Source organism: Enhydra lutris, unplaced genomic scaffold (genome assembly GCF_002288905.1).
Source record: "Enhydra lutris kenyoni isolate GAN:26980312 unplaced genomic scaffold, ASM228890v2 scaffoldscaffold8, whole genome shotgun sequence".
Lineage (NCBI taxonomy): Eukaryota > Metazoa > Chordata > Mammalia > Carnivora > Mustelidae > Enhydra > Enhydra lutris.
Genome location: NW_019154092.1, coordinates 45976972 through 45999786, shown reverse-complemented (window position 1 = coordinate 45999786; position 22815 = coordinate 45976972). Strand labels below are relative to the sequence as shown.

At 40.8% G+C, this 22815-nt stretch overlaps 1 protein-coding gene across 1 annotated transcript in view; it reads left to right on the top strand.

Annotated features, from left to right (window-relative positions):
• Positions 1 to 22441, top strand: part of LOC111142583 (methyl-CpG binding domain protein 2) — a 64665-nt gene extending 42224 nt beyond the window's left edge. The window contains exons 4-7 of the mRNA XM_022495872.1: positions 11539 to 11629; positions 13108 to 13288; positions 17998 to 18136; positions 21969 to 22441. Of these exons, the coding sequence (XP_022351580.1) occupies positions 11539 to 11629; positions 13108 to 13288; positions 17998 to 18124 (399 nt within the window). The 3' untranslated portion in view covers positions 18125 to 18136; positions 21969 to 22441. The remainder of the gene's footprint in view (positions 1 to 11538; positions 11630 to 13107; positions 13289 to 17997; positions 18137 to 21968) is intronic.
• The last annotated feature ends 374 nt before the right edge of the window (positions 22442 to 22815 follow it).

The following is a 22815-nucleotide window of genomic DNA, read 5'->3' as shown; positions in this document are numbered from 1 at the left end:
ATCATTATTACTGTTGTTTAGATTTGCTGTTATGTGGTTTAGGATTTTTTGCATTTATATTCACTAAGAGATTGATTTGCATTTTTCTTTTCTAGTAACTTTCTTCTCAATCTTTAGTATGGAGGTTTTGCTGGCTTTGTATAATAAGCTAGGAGGTGATCCTTCTTTTATGTTCCCTGAAGAGTTTGTATAAAATTGATACTTTTCTCTGTGTTTGGAGCGTTCATTGTGAGGCATCTCCTTCCTCTGCCCCCCCACAACTTTTTTTAAATGAGAAAGCTTGAAATTAGGTTCAGTTTATTTGATAGGTATGTAGATGAATATTCATATTTTCTATTTTTTCTTCTTTTAAAAAATTTATGTATGTATGTATATATGTATGTACGTAGGTATGTGACGGGGAGAGAGAGAGAGAGCACAAGCAGCAAAGAAGCAGGCAGAGGGAGAGGGAGAAGGAGATTCCATGCTGAGCAGAAAGCCCAGTGTGGAATTTGATCCTGGGACCCTGGGATCATGACCTGAGCTAAGGCAGACACTTAACTGACCTAGCCACCCAGGCCTCCCTCTAGTTCTTCTTGTATCAAATTTAAGAAGATGTTTTTCTAGTATTTGTAGATTTCATAATTTTCAAATTTAGTGGTTTAAGATTGTTCCTAACATTTCGACAAGTATTACATGCCCGCTCTGTGTAGGCTCGTTTGGTAACGCTCATGACAATCTTCAGACAAGCGGATGGTACTGCCCATCCATCCCCTCAACTCTGAGTCTTGCTGTTTGCGTCATTCTTCCAGCCTCTTTTGCCCAAAATGTTATCTTTTGCCTTAACGACAGATCTCACTATAGTTTGCACAGCCACATGAGTCAAGCTTTTCCTTGATTTACATAGTAATTTTCTTGTCATGATCTTGCCCTTTCATCCTGGGCCACTCTCACAAAATGAGGAGGCAGCTAGGGTTTGACTTTGATGTTTACAGACCATGGTATTTAAGTTAAGTTGTTTCTGCTGACCAGAACTAGACAACTCAGATGTCATACGGGGTTGATTTGAAATAGAGCACTTTATGAACTGGACAGTGAATTCCTTCTGGGCGGAAACATCATTCTTCTGTATAGCCCTAACCCAGGGTCTTGCATATTTAGCTTTTCATGAGTCAGTGAATATAAAGTGCACATTTTCTGGGTTTTGCTTTAGTCTACAAATACGTGACAAGGCCCTTTGTTCTTTGATTAGCTTAGGAAAAGCCTTAGAAAAGTGAATCAAATATTCATTGAATTTATGAAATTCTAACATTAGAAAATGAGAAATTCAATAAAAATTGTATATTTTCAAAGAATTTCCTCATTTTTTTAAATCAGTGTTTTGATGACTTGAGACGGATAAGACAGTGATTAGGATTTCTATTTTACTAGTGAAAACACAATCAAAGAGATTAAGTGACTCGGGTAAGTAAGGCAGTACCTCTGTTTAGTAGTTTAGTCCAGGATCAAACCATTCAGCTCCCAAACCAGTGTCTTCCTGTTACCCTGTACTCCTTCTACATAGCCGTAGGTCCATCTCTAAAACATGTGAGTGCCAACGCCATGTCTAACATGATGGTTTTCACAGAGATGAAGACTGTGCTGAGTAAAATTCTTAAAATTGTGAGATTTTAAAGGTGACTTTAAGTTCTTCTATTTTACAAATTATTAACAGATTCTTTAAAAGGTATATCCCATTCATGCATTGTAAATATTTGTTTTTGTTAGAAAAAAATTCTCATAGTCTTATTTCCTTGACTCCTACCATTAGTTTTAATTTGTTTCTTAACAGTAATAGAAAATACAGAAGCATATAGAGAACCGTCATAAAAGAGACTTTCCTAAGTCTTCTGACAGCAGATGATTTCAACAGTGAGGTAGGGCTTGAGTCAGGAACTGGATTTGGTAATTACGAGGTTACTGTGACCTTGGGCAGGTCAGTGTTAATATACTACACTTGATCTTGGCCAAAAGGCTGAGAAGCGATCAGTATTAATATACTAATAGGAGTAGAGTAGAGTTTAGGAGGAAGAGAATGAATGGAAGGTCCAGGAAATAGAGGGAAAGTTTCTTTTCTAGTAGAAAGAGGAAGATAGAGCTGGTTTGAGGGAGAAGTTGTGTGTGTGCATAGGGACATTTTTTAGGTTATCAGTGTTGGAGTATATCAGTCTCTTCAGGGAAAGAAGCCCACGGAGAGGAAGAAGGAAGATGGAAAATGTAGGAAGAGAAGTTGGGCAAATTGTTGGGGCAAGAACGGGAGGAGGCCGAAGATATGACCAAGAGCCAAGTGTAGAGACAATCTGAGAAAAGCAGCAGGATACTTACTCCTCTGAGACCAAAGATAAGTAAAGAAAGGGTAAATGACTTGGAGGGGTCTATTGTAGAAGGGATATTTGAAGAGGCTCAGGGCCCTTGCGCTTGAGCTCCTGGCTTTCTGGTCAGCACAGAGTCTGTGGTTACAGCTTCTTGGCATAGGAGCTAACGTTCAGCTTGTGGTACATATTCAAAATAAACAGTGAGAAATAGTTCAGATATATAGGAATTTTAGATGAACTTGGTTTCATTATCGAAATTTCAGTATGTTTCTGTATATAATCAGTTTACTCTTTTGGTGGAGATTATAATTTCAAAAGGTAAGGGAGGATGTATTTTCAAACAGTATATGAGGGCTAACATCAGTTTTAAGGTTTCCTGTGGCTCAGTTTGGTGAGATGCTTTTTCTCTGGCCTTTTAATTTAGAATTGCTCAGGTCCTACCTGTAGATAGGACATTAAGATCTTATGGAAATTAACACGTTCAAGATGTTTGGTTCTGTTTTGTTGCTCTACCTAGACTTGAATACCTAAAATCATTCTGAATGGAGGTGCGCCTTTCTTGGTAGTCGGTGGCGGATTTGAACATGCATGTGGTCTCTGACCCTTTGGGAATAACAAGGAACTCTTTCTAAAATCTGTACATACAGATTCTTTCTAACTTATAGGTTGGGATATAAAATGTCATGTTTCAGTTATTTGAAACTCTACAGCTTCCAGTAGAAATGGTTTTATAAATGGTTCTAGAATCCCAGACCGGCCTATAAAAGACCATTTAATCTTAGGTGTGTCTGAATTATTAAAAATGATTATTGTTTATAACCATGTTTCTATCTGGGAGTGCCTTAAATTTCAACTCTTAAGGTAAGAAATATTTCTCCCACTTCAGCTTTGTCTTACACCCTTGCCTGGCAGTGACAGAAGACGTGCCCAGCTCCAAGCTCCTTGGGATGGTTCTTACAAGGCTCAGGAGTGATGATCTCTGATCGAGACTCTTGAAAGTAGGGAAAGGAGCTGGCGGCAGTCATGGCATCTACCAGTGGAGGGCTCTTCTTTCTGTTTCAGCAATGAGATTTGGGCCCCTAGCACTGTAAACCTCCCACCTGTCCTCTTTGTCTTTCTCTGAACCAGGGGTTCTCAACCAGACCTGATTTTGTACCGTCTTCCCCCATATACCCAGGGAAGTTTGGCAATGTCTAGAGCCATTTCCGGTTCTCACAATGGGGGGAGTGCTGATGGCAGATATGGCACTGATGGCTGATGGCAGGGATGCCACTAAGCAGCCACAACAAAGAATTGTCCATCCCAGAATGTTAATGATGCCAAGACGGAAACTTCTTTGCACCGTTGTTCCTGGTTCAAGTTTTTTTGTTTGTTTGTTTTGTTTTGTTTTGTTTTTCTTTCTCTTCCTGCTTCACTGCATAATGGAAATGTAGTTTGCATTCCCTGATTCTCTCCTACCTTCCGTTCTTGAAATAAGCTCAGAGCCCTTTTGAGGTTTTTCTAAGGGCTTTACTGTCATCACAACATGGAAATAGATGGAGTAAAAATAACAAGAAAATTACAGTTTCAGGAAATCTTAATTAAAAGCTACCCATGTTATCCACTGGACTTTAAATAGAACAAAATTCTGATCCTTCTCTGGGCTTCCCACTGATCTTCCCCATTATGGTTTCCTCATTCCCTGGGTTCCCTCCTTCTTCACTCATACTACTCAACTGTGGGGGCCTTGGCAGTGATCCTTTCACAGTCTTCCAAATGAGCAGTGGCAGGAGGGATGAAAAATCCTTGTATTATTGGGGCGCCTGGGTGGCTCAGTGGATTAAAGCCTCTGCCTTCGGCTCAGGTCATGATCTCAGGGTCCTGGAATCGAGCCCCGCATTGGGCTATGCTCAGCGGGGAGCCTGCTTCCTCCTCTCTCTCTGCCTGCTTCTCTGCCTACTTGTGTTTTCTCTAGCAAATAAATAAATAAAATTAAAAGAAAAATCCTTGCATTATTTTAACTGGGAATTATAGGAAGATTCCTTTGTGCATAGGCCCAGCCAGAACTATTTTCCGTCATCTTCCTTCTTTTATGAAATTCACAGAATGAGATTATATCACAGCATTTTCCTATATCCTGCTGCATGGCACAGGGGTCTCCTTTCCCTGCTAGTTTCTCCTTTCCCCCAGCACTGTGTTTCCCACCTTGGATGTCATGGGTGTGCGGGTGCACAGGCCCCATGCTTAGGACAGCCCAGGCCTATTGCTATTGTGAAATTCTTAATACTTTTTGAACAAGGGACTTCATGATTTCATTTTCATTTCACTGAGTCCTGCAAATTATGCGGCTGGTCCTGCTCATCAGAGTTCTCCCGACCAACTTTGGTCTAGGTGAGAGGCAGTCTGGCTTGGATGAGAGGAGGAAAAGGAGGAGTTTTAACATATTTATAGGAAGAAAACCCCAGCTGAAAATCTGGGAGGGAAGGGCAGATTCAAATGCATGTGCTCAGTCTTCATGTATGAATAGTTATCTTTCAGAGTGGATAATTTGTTGATTTGTTTATATTTATTAATTTTAATAAGATGTCCATTTACTTATTGAATGCTATTATGTGATCAGTATGCTGAAAAATGTAGTAAAATGATAATTACTCTGTACTGGGCATGTTCAAGTGTTTGTAAAACCTCCTCATTTAGTTTCTGAAACTCTTTAAGATTGTTTTTATTTTCCCTTTCCCTAGGGTTGGAAAATGACATTGAGATAGGTTAAGTTGTTTAACTTTATAAAACTAGTAAGTGGATACGTTAAGTTGTTTAACTTTATAAAACTAGTAAGTGACAAAGCAAGAATTTGAACTCAAGCCCACTACCAGTCACTCTGCTACTCAGAAGTTAACCTTCCTACCCTTCCTGCCCTTGACAATTTACTGTCAAGTTGATGCTATGAGCATAAACAGAAGGTCAGTTTCTCTTCATCAGTGAATTTTTTTTTTTTAAAGATTTTATTTATTTATTTGACAGAGATCACAAGTAGGCAGAGAGGCAGGCAGAGAGAGAGGAAGGGAAGCAGGCTCTCCGCTGAGCAGAGAGCCTGATGCGGGGCTTGATCCCAGGACCCTGGGATCATGACCTGAGCCGAAGGCAGAGGCTTTAACCCACTGAGCCACCCAGGCGCCCCCATCAGTGAATTTTTTTTGAACAATACACAGGCACAGCAGTGCTTTTCAAATTAAATATAAGGGTTGATGAAAATAATACTGGTATATTTGATCTACATGCTTTTTAATATTTCATGAGAAATAGATTACTAATATAATTAACCTAAAATAGTATTCTTATAGAAAAAATTCCAAAGTCTTCAATTTTGTATGCTCACTAAATCACTCCCCCTTCCTGTTTCATGAAATGCCTGCTACCACTCTGCTGTTAGTGGGACTCATCTGAAAGCATTTTCTTGGATTAGGGGGTCTCAGACTTTAATTTCCATCCACCAAATAAAAATTTGATGTTCAATGGGGTCGGTACTTGCAATTAATTCTAAGAAAGCTAATTTGCAGAGAATATATATAACATCGGTTCTTTGGGTTTTATCATGTAAGCTTCCCCAAATTATGGTTTGGTATCTTAAAACTCCATGCTAGCTTTAGCCTAAACATTACAAGCCTGGGTCTCTTAATTCTGCCCAAGGAGGAGGCAGGTATCAGCACAAATTGCCTACAATTGACGACTTACACAGTCTTACTTAGTAGGCAAATGGATTAAAAGTAACTCAATAGGGCTGCCTGGGTGGCTCAGTGGGTTAAGCCTCTGCCTTCAGCTCAGGTCATGATCTCAGGGTCCTGGGATCAAGTCCCACATCGAGATCTCTGCTAGGCGGGGAGCCTGCTTCCTCCTCTCTCTCTCTCTCTCTACTTGTGATCTCTATCAAATAAATAAAATCTTTAAAAAAAAAAAAGTAACTCAACAATTTTCTTGGCATTTTTAAAAACTTTTGTCAGCCTGTGATTTCATGAGTGGAAGTGTGTGAGGCCTGTTACCTTCTGATCTAACATAGAGCCAAATATGTAAATGCTCTTGCAGAGCTGTTATTGTTAAGATCAAGACCATTTAATCACACTGACCTGAGTTTGAATTGCAGCTGCACCACTGACTAGTTATGCAACCCTTGGTAAGTGACTGTACATGGGACTAATAATGTCTTCTTCAAAATGCTGTAGGAAAGATTAATTGGATTTCTGTACATAAAGCACTGAGCACAGGACCGGGCCTCTGGATGGGGCTTGGTGGTGGGTAAGTGGTAGGTTGTCCTCTTCCTCCTCCTCTTTTCCACCAAGAGAATGTGACCGAGCATCAGCAGAAATTTGGGTCAGCCCTTTCTCTATTTATGCCTAAACAATTTGATATGCTCTTAAATATACCTTGACACATGTCTTCTTGCAGTGAGGAAGAGAAAGGCAAATATATTCCTCCAGTTCTCTGCAAGGACAGAGTAGAATAATATACTTTTTTACTTTTCTGGTATAATCAGGAATAAAACTCAGAGATCTTGGTGATCAGTATAAACCAGCCCTATGTGTGCACTACCATTCTTTCAACACAAACCAAACCAGTTGTTCTCAAACTGAGATCCCTGGGCCTGCATCAGACTCACCTAAGACATATACCTATGTCTGTATATAATAAATCTGGCCCCATAACCCAGACCTACTGGACAGAATCCCTAGGGCTGAGACCTTGGGATATACATTTAAAATAAGCCGCTGTGGTTATCCCTCTGTGTGAGAACACATAGAAATACTGACTGGTACTCTCGTCTCCCATCCTTGCCTGCTTAAGCTATTTCCTTGGCTTACTTTGCTGCTTTGTAGGACTCTTACACATTTCTTTCAAGAGCTGCCTCTTCCTGAAAGCCTTCCAAGATTCTCCCAAATTGAAGTTAAGTTTGTATCTGCATTGTTGTGGTTGTCATGGTCTACTTTGTAGCGTTTTGCTAGTTTCCCACCAAACAGCACTGAGAGGGCAGCGATGGCCAGTTATCCTAGTAACTCTCTCCAGAGCCTAGCAAAATACTTCACACATAGTGGGTACTAAAAGAATATTTGTTGAATTTGGATTGATCCTCTGATTAATTTTTTCCAGTAAACCATCTTGTCCTGACTTCCGCAGAAAAGCAGATTCCTTCATAGTACATATCAGGCTCAGGGTTTGGAGGGCAGTACTAATCAACATAACTAGCCCAAGTTCCCAGTGCATCAGAATAGGGATGTACGTTTGTGTGTGATTTGAGCAGTTCCTTTGCAATCCCTGTTTCTTCCTTATCGTCTTCTTTGGATATCCTCTGGAAGCCAAGTTGAACAAATCCCCCAAAGTCCCAGTTAAATCCACAGCAATTAAGAAAAGAAAATGCTACTATAGTTGTATCTGGGTTGGTCTTATTTTCAGAAAGCAGATTGATCCTCTCACTAAAGAAGTAGCTTTCATAACACACTACCCTGTTTGTCCCCGAGGACTCTGAGATAGACGAAGTACACCCATCTGTACTTCCACTGGTGGGGTAGAGGTACTTCCTCCGTCCTTGTGAGGAGCAAAGGTGTGGAGATGAGCTCCAGCATCCAGAAGGGTGGTTCCTTTAAAGCCCTGCAGCCCCTGTCACTGATATTTTAGACACTGTTGTGGTTTGGGATTACCTTTAATCCCAGCTTCTGCTTCTCCATCAGCTAGTCAGCTGGATAGGGCATTGCCCAGATTTTTGGCAATATAATGTGAAGCTCCGAAATTGGAGCTCTTCAGTTTTCTTACATGCTGGAGGGTGACAAAAACAAACAAACAAACAAACAAACAAACACCACACCAGGGTATAGAGGCATCTGGAGAGTCTAATTAGTGGGGATTAGAAAGATAATAACTGAGGTTGATAGCAAATTTTGGGATTTTCTCTAAATATTAAATCACCATTCCTTTAAAGTGTTAAATTGATTATTTGGCCTCACATCAGGCAACAGGGTTACACTGAGAATATCAATGGATTTGGCAGGTGAAATCGGATTTTCAGTGGGTAGGTCAGGATTTATGAAAGCCACAGTGCTTCTGGAGGTGTTTTGAAAGAGACTGGATAGCTATGGTAGAGGGAGGCTTCTTACAAATTTAGGAAGATTCATCTTTCTTTCTTTCTGTCAGTCTGTCTGTCTTTGGACTTTTAGTGGCTGGAGAAGTAATGTAATAAGAACTCCAGATGGCCACGATTTGTCACCTAGTATAAACAAGGAATTCACAAATGAGCAGGTCAGGAAATTTTAAATTTAGGAAGAAGAAGACTTCTCCTCTCCCTGTACCTCTCCACAGCATGCAGGGTTATAAAATGATCAGAGGTAAAGAGAAAAGGTCATTGAATTTGGTAAGAGGAGCTGACTACCTCCTAAAGTAAATTTGGTGAAATGAGGAAAGGGATGGGGTAATAACGTTGAAATGGGCCTAGAGGATGGACTCTGCATATTGGTCATTCCTTAAGGAACTGGCTTGGAAAATAAAGAAAATGGTAATTCTAGCAGCTGGAGAAAGTTCATATATATTAAAAACCAGAGAACAATTACAGCACCCCCAAAGAATTCCCTTGTGCTCGTCTTTGTATTCAGACCCTCCCTCCACCCCTAATCCCTGGCAACTATCCCTATAGTTTTTTCTTCCTTGGAATATTATATAAATGGAATCATACAGTGTATAAAAGACTAGCTTCTTTCACTGGGCATAATGCCTATGTCAATTAAAAAAAATATTTTAAATTACAAAGAAGCCTCCAGCCCCAAAACAAAACAGGTAATGGCCTGAGGAAATGAATGTAGGGAAGGTGAGTTAGGAAGATATGGATTTGTAAAGAGACATCTATCTCTTGAAGACTATTTCAGTTCTCACAAAAATTAGGTGAGCTGATTAGTGTTGAATGAGTGGTGGAAGGGACGGAGAGCAGGGCACTGGTGACCTGTACCCTCCATGCGTCATCTTTGATCAAACTAGCCTTTTCTTCCTTCTCTGGCCTTTCCCATATCTCCCGCCTCCTCTGGGGAGCGTGAGTGGGGGTAGAAATACACGTTCAACATACACACATACGCACTCGTAAATCCATGTATCTCCATTTTCATGGCATAAGCATTTCATTTATAGAGAGGTTTTTGGTGCATATCTGATTCAACTCCAGGCTCAGTTGGGGGCTGTCAGATGGCATGTGATGATGCCAGGACTTGAAATCTAGAGCCATACACGTGTTTCTCAGTTCAAGGTTTATTCTGCAAAATAATCCTTTCTAAGTGTTGTATCATTACCTTTCAATTAATAGGAATTTAGAAATTGAGAGTGAAAAATTGTAGAATGTAAAAAATTGAACTTTTGATATCTAAAATTGGAATTTTATGTAAAATATTAGTGATCATATCTGTACATAACTTCCATACTTTGGGTAGTGTTGATTTATTTTGCAAATTAAGTTATAATTTCATTATAAAAGCACTTACTAATCTCATACTCACTGATTCTTCCAGATACTTTTTCCTTTTTCATTAGGAATTAACTGGCGTTTGTTTTCTTTGTTTTTTTCCATAGTTGTGATAATCAGTACATAGATGATATTATTTCCCACAAAAAGTAAATAACAGGTGGGGTTTCTTGGGACATTTATCACATTTATCAACTATTACCTTCACCTAACTATTGTTCACCCATGATGATTAATGCATTCATGTCCTCATATATGTTGACCATGTTTTCTGCTGATGACATAATTTATAGGGAGATGTAAGGAGTCGTTACCATAGAGAAGAGAGTGAAGCGTTCCATTGCAGGTCACTCTTGGTGCTCACAGGGGGGTTATTAGAGATCCAACATACTACTCTTCTGCCATAAGGAGATTTTATTGTATCTTGCATTTATCTGGAGGGCAATTACCTGGCATTTTTCATATATCTCAGAGTCAAAATATAAGCCCTCAGAGTGGTCAAAATTTGCTAAAAGTAAATACGATAAACCTTGCGCCTACTCTCTGGCAGGTTCTTTACGGATATGGCCTTGTTAGACTCCACGTTAATCTTATGCTGTCCTCATTGCTGTCACATTTACAAAAGAGGCAATGGAAGGTTTAGGCATCTAGAGCTGCGGTTTCAGTTTAGGTTTGTGTGTCCCTCAAGATTCTCACTCTGAGTCCTGTTACTCCATATGTGGGCATTCAATATTTTTTTCTGTACCTACTTGTGACAGGCCCCATGTGTCCAGGGTTAAAGACAGGTACATGGAGTCCTAAGGAATTCCTATATCTGTTTTTGGGCTGTAGTAAATAAGAGAGAGCCTAGGAAAGAGATAAGGCTTCAGGACAAAGACACAGTGTATTTCATCTAGTGCTGTGTCCACAGTGCAGCTCCTAGTTGGAGCTCAGTAAATACCTGTGGAACAGATGGATGACATTACTGAGAATAACTAACTAAGAGAGAAAATGAAGTATAGGAAGGTTATAAAAGCAAACAGCAGAACTGTCTTGGACCATTTAGTGTTTGAACAATTGCATTCCGCAGTGGCCCTGTGGAGTGTGAGGAGCCTTCAGTGTGCTGACTCAAGCCCAGAATGAGGATGTAGGGCCACTGAGCGACTAAGGTGACCTGGGCTCCACACAACAGGGGGAAAGTTGCCCATGAAAGGGACACCCTTTTTAAAGAGCAAGGGAGTATGCAAAACATTTTAGAGACATTTCCATTAAAACTGGCTCTTTACCCCTTAAAAGTATGCCAAAGGGCTAACCTTCAGTATTGTAGAAAAATCACACAGGTGGAGGAGCTTTTTCCCTAATGATATTGGATGAAGGGGTATTACATAATGTGTTTTCTTTTCCCTCATAAATTATAACATTAAATTTTCATACCAAATGAATCTCTAAAGCTTCAAGTTATATTCTTTGGAAGAGACCTTATGAAGTACTATATGTAGTAGTAGATGGCATATAAAAATCTGTAGTACTGTAACAATTGAGTAGATTGCATAAAATAAAACATCTTTTGATTAATGTCATTGAAAGAATTGTGATGTGTTGAAATAATTCATATTTGGAATGTCATTTAGTATCTATAAGGAAAAAGATGGGGAAATTAGGAAACTATTGAAATGATTTCAATTTCATCATTCAGCAGCATCGATGCGCTACTTTCTTGTCCCAAGAATGTGTATTAACAAGTGATGTTTTGCCTTACAGCTTTTCTGGGAGAAGAGGCTACAAGGACTTAGTGCATCAGATGTAACAGAACAAATTATAAAAACCATGGAACTACCTAAAGGTCTTCAAGGTATTATCCAAATCCAGTTGGGCAGTACCTGCTCTGTGCCAGGCTCTGTGGTAGCTGCTGTGGAATCAGAAATGATGAAGACAGGGTCTTTACACTGGGGGATTGGATGCCTTGCTGGATGATGTTCTTTTTGTGTTTTAGTAAACCCAGGAAAAATGGATCTGAAAAGCTTGTGTGTTGCAGGGATGTTTCAGATTTTTTTCTGTTTAAAAATTTTGGCTTTAGGTTAGGTTCATCATATAAATTAACCCATGTGCTGCTTTTAGAACCAAATGCAGCTGAATGGCAGAATTTCTCAAGGTTCCTGCTCAAAGCAGCATCTGGCTCCAACACTTGCCCTTTCACTCTTCCTCTTACCTAAAGAACAGCTAACAACTCTTTTGCCTCTCCCTGCACCAACTCCTGCTGCCTGTAGCCGTGGGAACAGGTGCACCTCGGTCTAGTAACAGCAGCAAGTGCGGTCTGGGTTGTAGAACTCAGTTACCTAGTGTGCCTGTCATTTCCCATGTTAATTCCAATTATAGAGAAGCATTGCTTCTCAAGCATTAGAACTTTGGCTTCTAAATGTTGATAGTGTGGATTGCTCAAAATTTCTCCTCATTCATGGTTATGACATTGTGTCATCCCTCTATGTTCTTGAAAATTATTGCTTTAACTGGTTTAATAAGTTTAGGACTTTAAGCAATGCGTTTAAATGTGGTCATGTTGCCTACCAGTAGTCCCCTAGAAATAGTCAAGGTATGCAATTATACTATTAATTTGGATATTTTGTTTGGCATTTGAAAAAGATGTGAAAGCTGTAGGTAGAACATGCTTGCATTGGCTTTTCCTTTGAAATCCCAAAACAAAGAAAATTTGGAGATATTGGTAGAAATTAATGTTAAAAACTGTAAGAGAAACTATTTCTAGGACTTTAGGGATACATTAATAGGGAGACTTGGGTATAATATGACTTTAGAATGCATTTAGATCACTAAAATAGTTGACCCTGCTTGGGGAAATGTAGCCAACTTTAAAAAGTTGGCTTGGAAAATGTATTTTGAAGTTGTGTTAAAGTTTTATTGAAATGCTCAGCCATTTTGTTACTTTTTTTTTTTTCTTTAAGGTTTAGTTTTTTATTTTGGGTGGTGGGGCAGAGGGAGAGAGAGTGAAGCAGACTCTGTGCTGGGTTTGGAGCCCACATGGGGCTCGATCCCACAACCCTGAGATCGTCACCTGAGCCGAAACTAAGAGTCAGATGCTTAACTGACTGTGCCACCCAGGAGTCTGTTGTTACTGTTTTCTTTTAATGTGAACTCTTTAGTATACAGTAACTATGAGTAGATACGATATTATCCTTTACTTCTTTGGCTTGTGTCAGTTTTAAATATATGATTCCAGACAAACATAAAAATATCAGTTGTTTTAGGTTACATAAGCTTTGCTTAGCGCATCTAGAAATTTCCCAAAATTTAGCTGGTATATATTTCTAATTGCAGGAGTTGGTCCAGGTAGTAATGATGAGACCCTCTTATCTGCTGTTGCCAGCGCTCTGCACACCAGCTCTGCACCAATCACAGGGCAGGTCTCCTCTGCTGCTGTGGAAAAGAACCCCGCTGTTTGGCTGAACACATCTCAACCCCTCTGCAAGGCTTTCATTGTCACAGATGAAGACATTAGGTAAGGCCGTTTAACATAGCTTCAAAAACTTGTTCTTTACACTGGATACATTTTAACAGATCTTTTGTGAAATTAACAGAAGGTGTTAAAACAAATACATGCTTGGAAAAAGGTGGAAGTCATGGTGGTATCCGAAGGACCCATCGGTTGTACTCTCTCTACATTGTCACTGAGTGTCTTCTGCACTTGGGAGTTCTGGCTTTCTGCTCTGAAGTATCCCTCGCATTCAGTGATGCCTTTTGTGATTGCTTCCTGCACTGGTTTCTCTGCAAACCAGTCTCTCTTTAAAGCAGATCACAACCATGCTGCTTTAAGCGGAGTTGTGTTTTAGAGTTCAGTTTGCTTATCCTGATTATATTTACTCTCTTAAGCTCAGTTTAGAGATTTATTTATCTCCACTTCATCTTGTTTCAAGTAAAGATTTCAGGTGGTTTCAAAGACAGGCACACACACAATAAAGCCAGATGAGAAGCCAAATGGCAAAGATCAAGCAATGGGTAGTGCATAAAGCAGTAAAGCAGAGTCAGGAGAAAGGCAAGGAGAAAGCTGCATGTCTTACCATCTTCTGCTTCCTAAGACGGGGCCACAAGTTAGGTTTTTGTTTTTGTTTTAAATATTGTATTTATTTATTTGACACACAGAGAGATCACAAGTAGGCAGAGAGGCAGGCAGAGAGAGGGGGAAGCAGGCTCCCTGCTGAGCAGAGAGCCCAATGCTGGGCTTGATCCCAGGACCCTGGGATCATGACCTTAGATGAAGGCAGAGGCTTAACCCACTGAGCTACCCAGGCGCTCTGCACAAGTTAGGTTTTTAGCAGCAAATAGTGAAAAGAAAACATACAATCCACATTGGTAATGCCTAGAAAATTGTGCTCAAAAGAAGCAAACTATTTCAGATATTAAGACCAGAAAGAAATTCTTATATGGGATTTATGAATTTGAGTATCATTACCTTATAATGAGACTGTAGTGTATTGTATTTTCTTTAAAAATAGGACAGTGTGTCTACTTCACTATTTCTACCCTCTGAATGTTAAATCAGATTTTATTGGAGTATTATTCCTAGACAAAACCAGCAGGTGGCACTTTTGAATCATATAATTTTAAAATATGTTTTGTGTTTGTATTTTTTTTTCTAAATCCATAAAAAGTTGGCATGAAAATGTTTTTAAATGAATGAGTCTAGCTACATTTGTAATTGGAAAGCCTTTCTTGGGCTTTAAAGTAGTTCCTTTTGCAAAGATGTAGCATAGCTCAAAGTTGCATTCATGTTTACTGATTGTATGGAATTTACGATCAGCTTTATTTTTAAAGAAAAACAAAATGTAAAATCACGGGGAGGAGTCACCTTGCTCTTTGGCTTATTCTTACCCTCGAGGAAGGAAATTCCTCTGGAGACAAGTTCTTACCTGTCTTGGAATGAATACCCAGTTAATCAGCAGGGTTTCTGCCAGGTCATCACGGCTGTTGACTGAGGGCCTCTGAGTGATGTCATGGGAATGCTGATGGCTTTAACAGCAGATCTTTTGATGGTAGAGGAAATCTCAAAGCCAGATCTGCGTGATTTCCTTTTAGGGTAAACTTGTTTAACAAATTTTCCATCTGATTTCATTGTAGTAACAGAAATTATTAAGCAAACATTTCTTACTGAATTAATGCAGTTTCTAAATAAATTACTGCACATGGAACTTTTACCCTTTCTGTAACTGTGCAGCCAATATTCTGTTTATATTAAACCTTTAACTAAAGACTATTAAACACACATATATATTAGCATATTTGATAATGTTTTCATCCATGGATGTATTTGGGGTTTTTTTTTTGTTTTGTTTTTGGGGCTTGGACTCATGACCCTGAGATCAAGATCTGAGCTGAGATTGAGTTAGACTCTTAACAAACTGAGCCACATAGGCACCTTCTGTATTTGTTTTTATTTTTTTTTATTTTTTTTTTCTTTAGATTTACTTATTAGAGAGAGAAAGAGAGAGCTCAAGCAAATGGGGGAGGGGGAGAGGGAGAGAATCCCAAGCAGACTCACCACAGCTCAGAGCTGGAGGTGGGGCTCGATCTCCCAACCCAAGATCAAGATCTGAGCTGAAATCAAGAGTCCCTCGCTTAAGCAACTGAGCCACTCAGGTGTCCCTGTATTTGTTTTTTATTATAAGTAACAAGTTCTCACAAACTTAACAGCCTAAAGCAACACCCAACCACTCACAGTTCCATAGGCCAGAAGCCTGGGCCAGACACAAGTGGATTATTTGCCCAGGGTCTTACAAGGCTGAAACCAAAGTGTTGGTTGGACTGCATTCCCTTCTGGAGAGTCCTCTTTCAGGTTCCTGTGACTGTTGCAGAATTCATTTCCTTTTAGTTGTAGGACTGGGGCCTCTGAGTATCTTGCTGGATGTGGGATAGGGCTGTTTCTAGGCTTTAGAGTCAGATGGCAGTGCTTGCCCTGAAGTCCCCTCCACATTCCCTCTCCAGCTTTTTTCCAGGAAGGGCATAGCCCCTTTTAGAAGTTTCTCTTATTAGGCTGGGCCCTCTGGGATAATCACTTTTGATTAACTCAAGGTCTGTCTATTAGTAACCTAGTCATAGAGGGATAGCCCGGCCTATTTACAAGTTCTGCCTATCCTTAAGGGGGAAGAAATTATATTAAGGAGTCTATCCAGGGCCAGGGCAATGTTAGAATTCTTCCTGCCACAATGGGCAAATGCTCTAATTTCAGCTTCCATAAGTATGGGAAGTAATGCTCAAGACAAAAGAGAATCAAGCAAACATTAGAGTTTAAGATATACTTTTCCAGCCAAAAGCACAATTTGCTCTATTTTCTTCCTAACAGGATTACTCTAGGGCACTTGCGCAGATTCTCATACTCTCTTATTAGGAGTGAGAGATTGCTAATGCGACTGATATGCCATTTGTCATAAACCTTGAGTCACAAGGCCAGAGGCAAGACTAACTAACTATGTAAGAAATAAACAGTGTGTTCTTCTTGACCCTGCTCCAACTATATAAAAATCTGTTCAACTCCAGTTCCTTTTAATATGACAGAAGCTAGAGAGCTCAGACTAACTCAGTGACAGTCTCCTTCTTTGTGAAAATTCAATAAAAAGTGGAAGCCTATACCTTTTAACTCCTTGTGCTGTTTTTGGACTTGGGTACAGAGGACATTAAAGTTTTTGTGCCTATGTGATTTCTGTTAGCTTCTCATCTTGGATAGAGTCTCATGAAATAGATCAGATGGAATCTAGTAAATGTAACTTTACAAATGGTTGAGGACACAAGAAGTGCACATACTCAGTGAATCTTAGCACCAATTTCCAGAACGTTCCCCTCCTACCCTTGTGCATTCCCAGGTTCGAGCAGTGCTGTGCTTTGTTTTCCTCAATATCAATAGAGAATATCACCCCACCCTACCCTGACTGTGGAACCCTCAGTATTCCTTGTTGTGTCTCTTACTTGTTACTGTTCCATTTCCCATTTGACATCCATCCTAACTGCCTTCCCTCTGGTCTCAAGAAGTGCTTTGTCCCACTAGAAAGTCAGGGCTAACGCTTCTACCCATACCTTTGCTTCTTTCCCTTTCATGTTTTTTTTTCCTAAGACTCTTTCCATTGTTTTCCCTTCTCTTGTGTTTCTTCTTGGCCTCCTCTCTTGGCTCTGGATGTGAATTGCTATTTACTGGCTTGCCTCATTAGAACTATTTTAGGGGAGCGCCTGGGTGGCTCAGTGGGTTAAGCCTCTGCCTTCGGCTCAGGTCATGATCTCAGGGTCCTGGGATAGAGCCCCGGTTCAGGCTCTCTGCTCAGCGGGGAGTCTGCTTCCTCCTCTCTGCCTGCTGCTCCGCCTACTTGTGATTTCTCTCTGTCAAAAAACAAACAAACAAACAAACAAACAAACAAAAACAACTATTTTGGGAATCCCTCTCTTGTACTGTCAGGGAACGACTGAATTTTTTTCTGATTTTGAAACCTTAAGTACATAACAATAGACTTTCTTCCTGTGCTTTGTTTCCTATCAAATGGTTCAGAAACTTTTTTTTTTTTCTTTTATGACTTGGTATTACTAACTTTCACTTTTGAGGTTCCACTGCAATCCCCCAAACACAGAGAAACTTGTGGCATGTTCTTAACCACGCCACTCATGTCAACGAGATGCTGTTCAGTTTCTCTCCGTGGTACATAGGGTCCTGTGGTCTTGGCTTCTTTACGATGCTGCTGTCAGCAGGACTGGGAACCCGGGAGAGAGCTCTGTCTTTCCCCTAACATAGCCGCAGAATGCCAAACTCAGTCATGTCCTCACTTCATCTCTCTGCTTGGTTGAAAAAAAAATCTCTTCTTTATTCTCCATATAATTTTTTCTTTTATTCCTGCTTTCAAGTTATTTCTAATATCCTTTATAACAATAACCCCAAGTCTTGAAGTTTTTGAAGTTGAAGAAAAAGTCACTGAGCTAAATCTACTCCTACCAGAATTCTCTGTGAGGTGTGGAATACCTGCTTATCTAAATATTCCTCTTTTTGGCAAGGCTCACCTTCTGTGCAGTTTGGTTTTGTGGGCGTAGGAGAAAGTCTTGCAAAGTCTGGGGAGAAGGAAATGTATTCTTCTCAGGAATTTGCATGATTTTGAACTAAAGATAACCTGTAGTACCAGTTGCATATTCCCATTACTTGCCAGACTGTCAGTGTATTTTTACTATATTTTGTAAAAGGAAACAGGAAGAGCGAGTACAGCAAGTACGCAAAAAATTGGAAGAAGCACTGATGGCAGACATCTTGTCCCGAGCTGCTGATACGGAAGAGATGGATATTGAAATGGACAGTGGAGATGAAGCCTAAGAAGATGATCAGGTAAACTGGGAGCAGAGAGAGAGATTTACCACTGAAGGTGTTTTCTTTTCTTGCTTTTGGCCTTTGTAGCCTGCCTCAGCCGAATCTAAAAAAGCTTCTCTGCTGCAGAGACAGGCAGGTACTGTTTTTGGCCTCCTCTCTGTTTAAGAATCCTGTCCTTTCGTCCTCTTGACATGCAGACATTCACGGCCCTGCAGCCACTCGCAAGGGATCTAACCTCCTTCTTTAATGCCAGGTGGAAAACCTGCAAGGTGTCCTTAGAAACAGGCAGGGGAAGGGACAAAGGACTCTTCCAGGTAGGGGGCAGTGGCTGCAGGAGATGAAGGTGGCTGTTGTCCCCACCACGCTCTTTCTGGGGTCTGTTGTGCCCTCCTTAAAATTATGGCTGTAAGGTAGGCAAAGACCCTCTTTTTTTCTAGGTTCTCTCTAGTGCAGGCTTGATACAGAAAGAATGGGAAGGTCATTTTATAAGAGAATAAATAATTTACCTTACAGCATACAAACTTGGACCCGATTATGAGCTCACGTGAGTGTCACAGGCAGTGTCCTGATGGCTGTATTTTCTCGTTAGGTTGTTGTGGTCAAGTCCCCAAGGGCTCGTGCGGCACCTTGCTTTCCAACTGCCATCCTGCTTTGCTTTGGTGGGTCTTGTCTTATTTTGTGCTCCCCATAAGCCGATTATTTATTTGTGTCCTTTGAAGCCAAAACTGAAGGGTATCAGGGAGAGAAAGAGAGACAGAGGGAAAAGGAACAGAGTGAGAGTCCTAACTCCAGTTGTTTTGGGACCTGTCCTGCCTGTCCCTTTCAGTCTGGGGACCTGCCCCTCATCCCACTAGTCATTCTTACCTTCAGTGCTAGTTCTGGGGACACAGTGGTGGCCACGACCACACAGTCCCTGTGCTCACAGAACTTACTGTATAGTTGTATTGAAAAAATGCTGACATAGCTCCGTAATTACCAACTGCGATAAGTGCTCCGAAGGAAAAGCAAAACTACCCAGAGAGCCGGTGGCAGGGGAGCTGGTATGATGTGAAGGGTCACCAAAGCCTCTCTGAGGCGGTGACGTTGACGTTGAGTCTCAGGGGCGAGCAGCGGTAGGCCAGAGTCTGGGTAGAAAGGGTTCCCGTCAAAAGAAACAACAAGGAGAAGTTGCTGCCTTTAGGGAACAAAAAAGAGATCTTCACAGTTAGAATGTAATCTGGGGAGGGTTGGGAGAATGTGAAGAGGTAAATCGAATCATACTTAGCCTTATGGGTTACTGGTTAACATCAAAGCCAGTGGGAATCCACTGAAGCCTGAGGAAGGTGATGAGATGTGCTCATTTATAAGATCCTTGTGGGGGCCCCTGGGTGGCTCAGCCATTAAGCATTTGCCTCTGGCTCAGGTTCTGATCCCGGGGTCCTGGGATCGAGCCCTGCATCAGGCTCCTTGCTCAGCAGGAGGCCTGCTTCTCCCTCCCCCACTCCCCCTACTCGTGTTCCCTCTCTTACTGTGTCTTTCTCTGTCAAATTAAATAAAAAAAAAAAAACTTTAAAAAAAAATGGTTATAAGATCCTTGCGGCTGTTCCCTGAGAAAGAGGATGGGAGCAGGAGAGCCTGGAAGCAGGGTGACCAGTGGGGAGGTGGTTGCAGTCTGGCAGCGAGAGAGACAGTGGCTTCACAGGGGTGTTGATAGTGGGTGCAGAGAAAAAGAGTTAAGCAAAGGTCCATTTGAGATGTATTTGGAGACAGAATCGAGTGGATCAGGTGAGTGAGTGGAAGTGACGGGGGAGAGTGGTGTGGATGGCTCCAGGTTTTTCCCTGGAACCACTGTGGGGAGGGCCAGGGGCCTGTTTGGTACAGACATAGACGGGGTACTCTGTGCGGGGAGGCTGAGTTCATGGTTCACACAACCATCCCATCCCATCTGTGCCTTTGTGGGAATTCCGGGAGTGCAGCTCATGCCGCAGGGATGAGAAATCAGGTAATAATTGTAATGCCTTCCATTACATATTCAGTGACAGTGTCACCCTTTGGTGACCATTTTCTGAACACACAGAATGTTGCAATCCAGTTCAGTGCTATTTTAACTTTTTTTTCTTCCCCCTTATTGAGGACAGGGAGACGCCATGTTCATCTTAATTCTTGTTTTCTGCTCTGGCAAGGGTATGTTTTATGGGCTCTGATGAGTGTGGTTGGTGTTTGTCAAATCCTTTGGAGGGAGGCCTGAACCGTGTTTCTTTCATCTGAGGCCTTCCGCCACACTGTCTCTGGAACGCGGGGTGGCCATCGGGACGGTGTCTGTGCTTTCTCAGAACCGACTCTAGAAAAGCCCCCCTCTTCTTCAGAGCTTTCCAGCTTTTTGTTGTCTCTCGGGCTCTTCTAAAAACAGTTTAAGACAGTTGAGGATCATCTAACTGAGGTTTCACTAGACCCTTGCTGGCTTTGCAGATTACTTTGCAGGTGCATATCAAGGCGGCACCCTAAGTTATGTGAGCCAGCATGTGTCAGGGACGAGGCACTTTGCTCATATAAAAGCTGGCATTGCTCACTGCCTGGCACAAATGTGGTTAATGGTGGGAACAAACTAATTAATACTGAGTGATTAGACTTTTAATATATACTTACTATAGCTGTTATTTCGGCATGTTGGGTAGAGAGAGTTTCATAGTGTATGTATCACACTGCAAACTTGAGAATGGTATTATTAGACCAGGCTAGTGGACTTGAAGGTTGTGGAAGAATTAGAAGCATTCCTTAATTAGCAAATTAAATTTGCCTAACTGACTCATTTAGCTTCCTGTACACTTAAAGTGTTTCATAAACCAGACCACTGCTGCTGGACTTCATTACATGTTCATGATAACCTGCAGAATAGGTAGGACTGGGCTTGACCAAAGGGTAGGTCATGGCCCTCGTCACATGGCTGTAAGAGATGGAACCAGCACCATGTAGTTCCGTTCGGGTCTGTCAGCCTCATCGTGACACGGCTCCCTCACGCTCCTTATTAGCAACGTGGGCCTTGATTTAATTGTTTTATGTATGTCCTCAACAACAGGTTGAGATTTACTGTGTTAAAGTTTTACAGTCATAACGGGGTAGCCAAGTTATCAAAATTTTAGGAGTGCTTGCAAGAGGAAGAAAACTGTAAAAACCAAAGATGTCAAAATATTTAGCTACAAATGGGATACAGGATCAGATCTATAAATAGTCCTGTCAGCAATTGCTCCATACCAGATCAGCCAGGTCAAATGATGAGAAGGCTTCAGTGCTTGTCAGCCGTAAATGCTCCGAAGTAAAATAAATCATGGTTAGTTGACGTTTTTCTAAATTCTCTCAAAAATTTTGTGTTTGGTGGGAGGGATGGGGTGGCAGGGTGGTGGACATTGGGGAGGGTACATGCTATGGTGAGTGCTGAAATGTGTAAGCCTGATGATTCACAGACCTGTACCACTGGGGCAAATAATACATTCTATATTAATAAGAAAAAATAAGAAGAAGGGCAAAAAAACCTGTTTGGATTTAGCTGTCTATTACGGTTTTCTTTTTTTATTTGTATGATTTCCTTTTTTGTACAGGTTTAATTATAGATAGAAAATATTTGCGTCAGCATACAAAGCTATACATTTGATTTCTCTGAAAATGACATGAGTATAAATTTATTATTAAAGCACTTGAAATAATGAGGGGATATGTTGAAACTCTTTTTATGTGCAAAGTGCTATAACTAAATGTTAAGGCTTTAAAAATGTGGTTCTAAGTGAAATTAAGCTTCTAAGTACTTTTTTAAAGTTCTGCTGACCTCACCTGAGAAATCATCGCAGTACTTAAGTTTGTTTGTTTTTCCTTACAGGTAACTTTCGACCAACTTTCCCCAAGAGCAAATTTCTAGAATTGAACAAAAGCGTTTCCACTGGGTTTTGCTTGTAAGAAAAAACATATCCGAGCACATAGAGCTTTTTAAGAGCGCTAACCAATGCCTTTTTAGATGTATTTTTGATGTATATATCTATTATTCAAAAAATGATGTTTATTTTGAGTCCTAGGACTTAAAATTAGACTTTTGTAATTTCAAGCAGGACCCTTAAGATGAAGCTGAGCTTTTGATGCCAGGTGCGATCTACTGGAAATGTAGCACTTGACGTGAAATATTTGTTTTCCCCCTGTTTTAATATGAACCGATCAGGAGTACCAAATAAATCTCCCAATTAAAGATTATTGTGACTTCACTGTATATAAACAGATTTTTATACTTTATTGAAAGAGGACACCTGTACATTCTTCCATCATCACTGTAAAGACAAATAAATGATTATATTCACAGACTGATTGGAATTCTTTCTGTTAAAGAGCACACATAATAAGTAGCCTCCCCCCTTAGGATTCCTGATTTATAGTCAGCTGTGATCCCTGGGCCTTAGGTTTCGAACGGAGGTGGAGAGTAGCTCATGCATTTGAAATTCGCCTCCGGAAAGCGTGGAAACGTGCCGCTTTCCCCTGACTTCTAAGTTACCATCTAGTATGTGTGATTTTTTTTTCTCCCGTGACTAGTACTTTTGTTAGTTCTATAAAAATAAAGCATTTTGTTCCCTTGGGCATGAGTGAGGTACGCAGGTACCCTCCAGATAGTACTGCCAGGTCCACGTCTGTCGGTTTTTTTCTGGGACACTTTGGATCTTCTAATGTCCACTGGCCCTGCG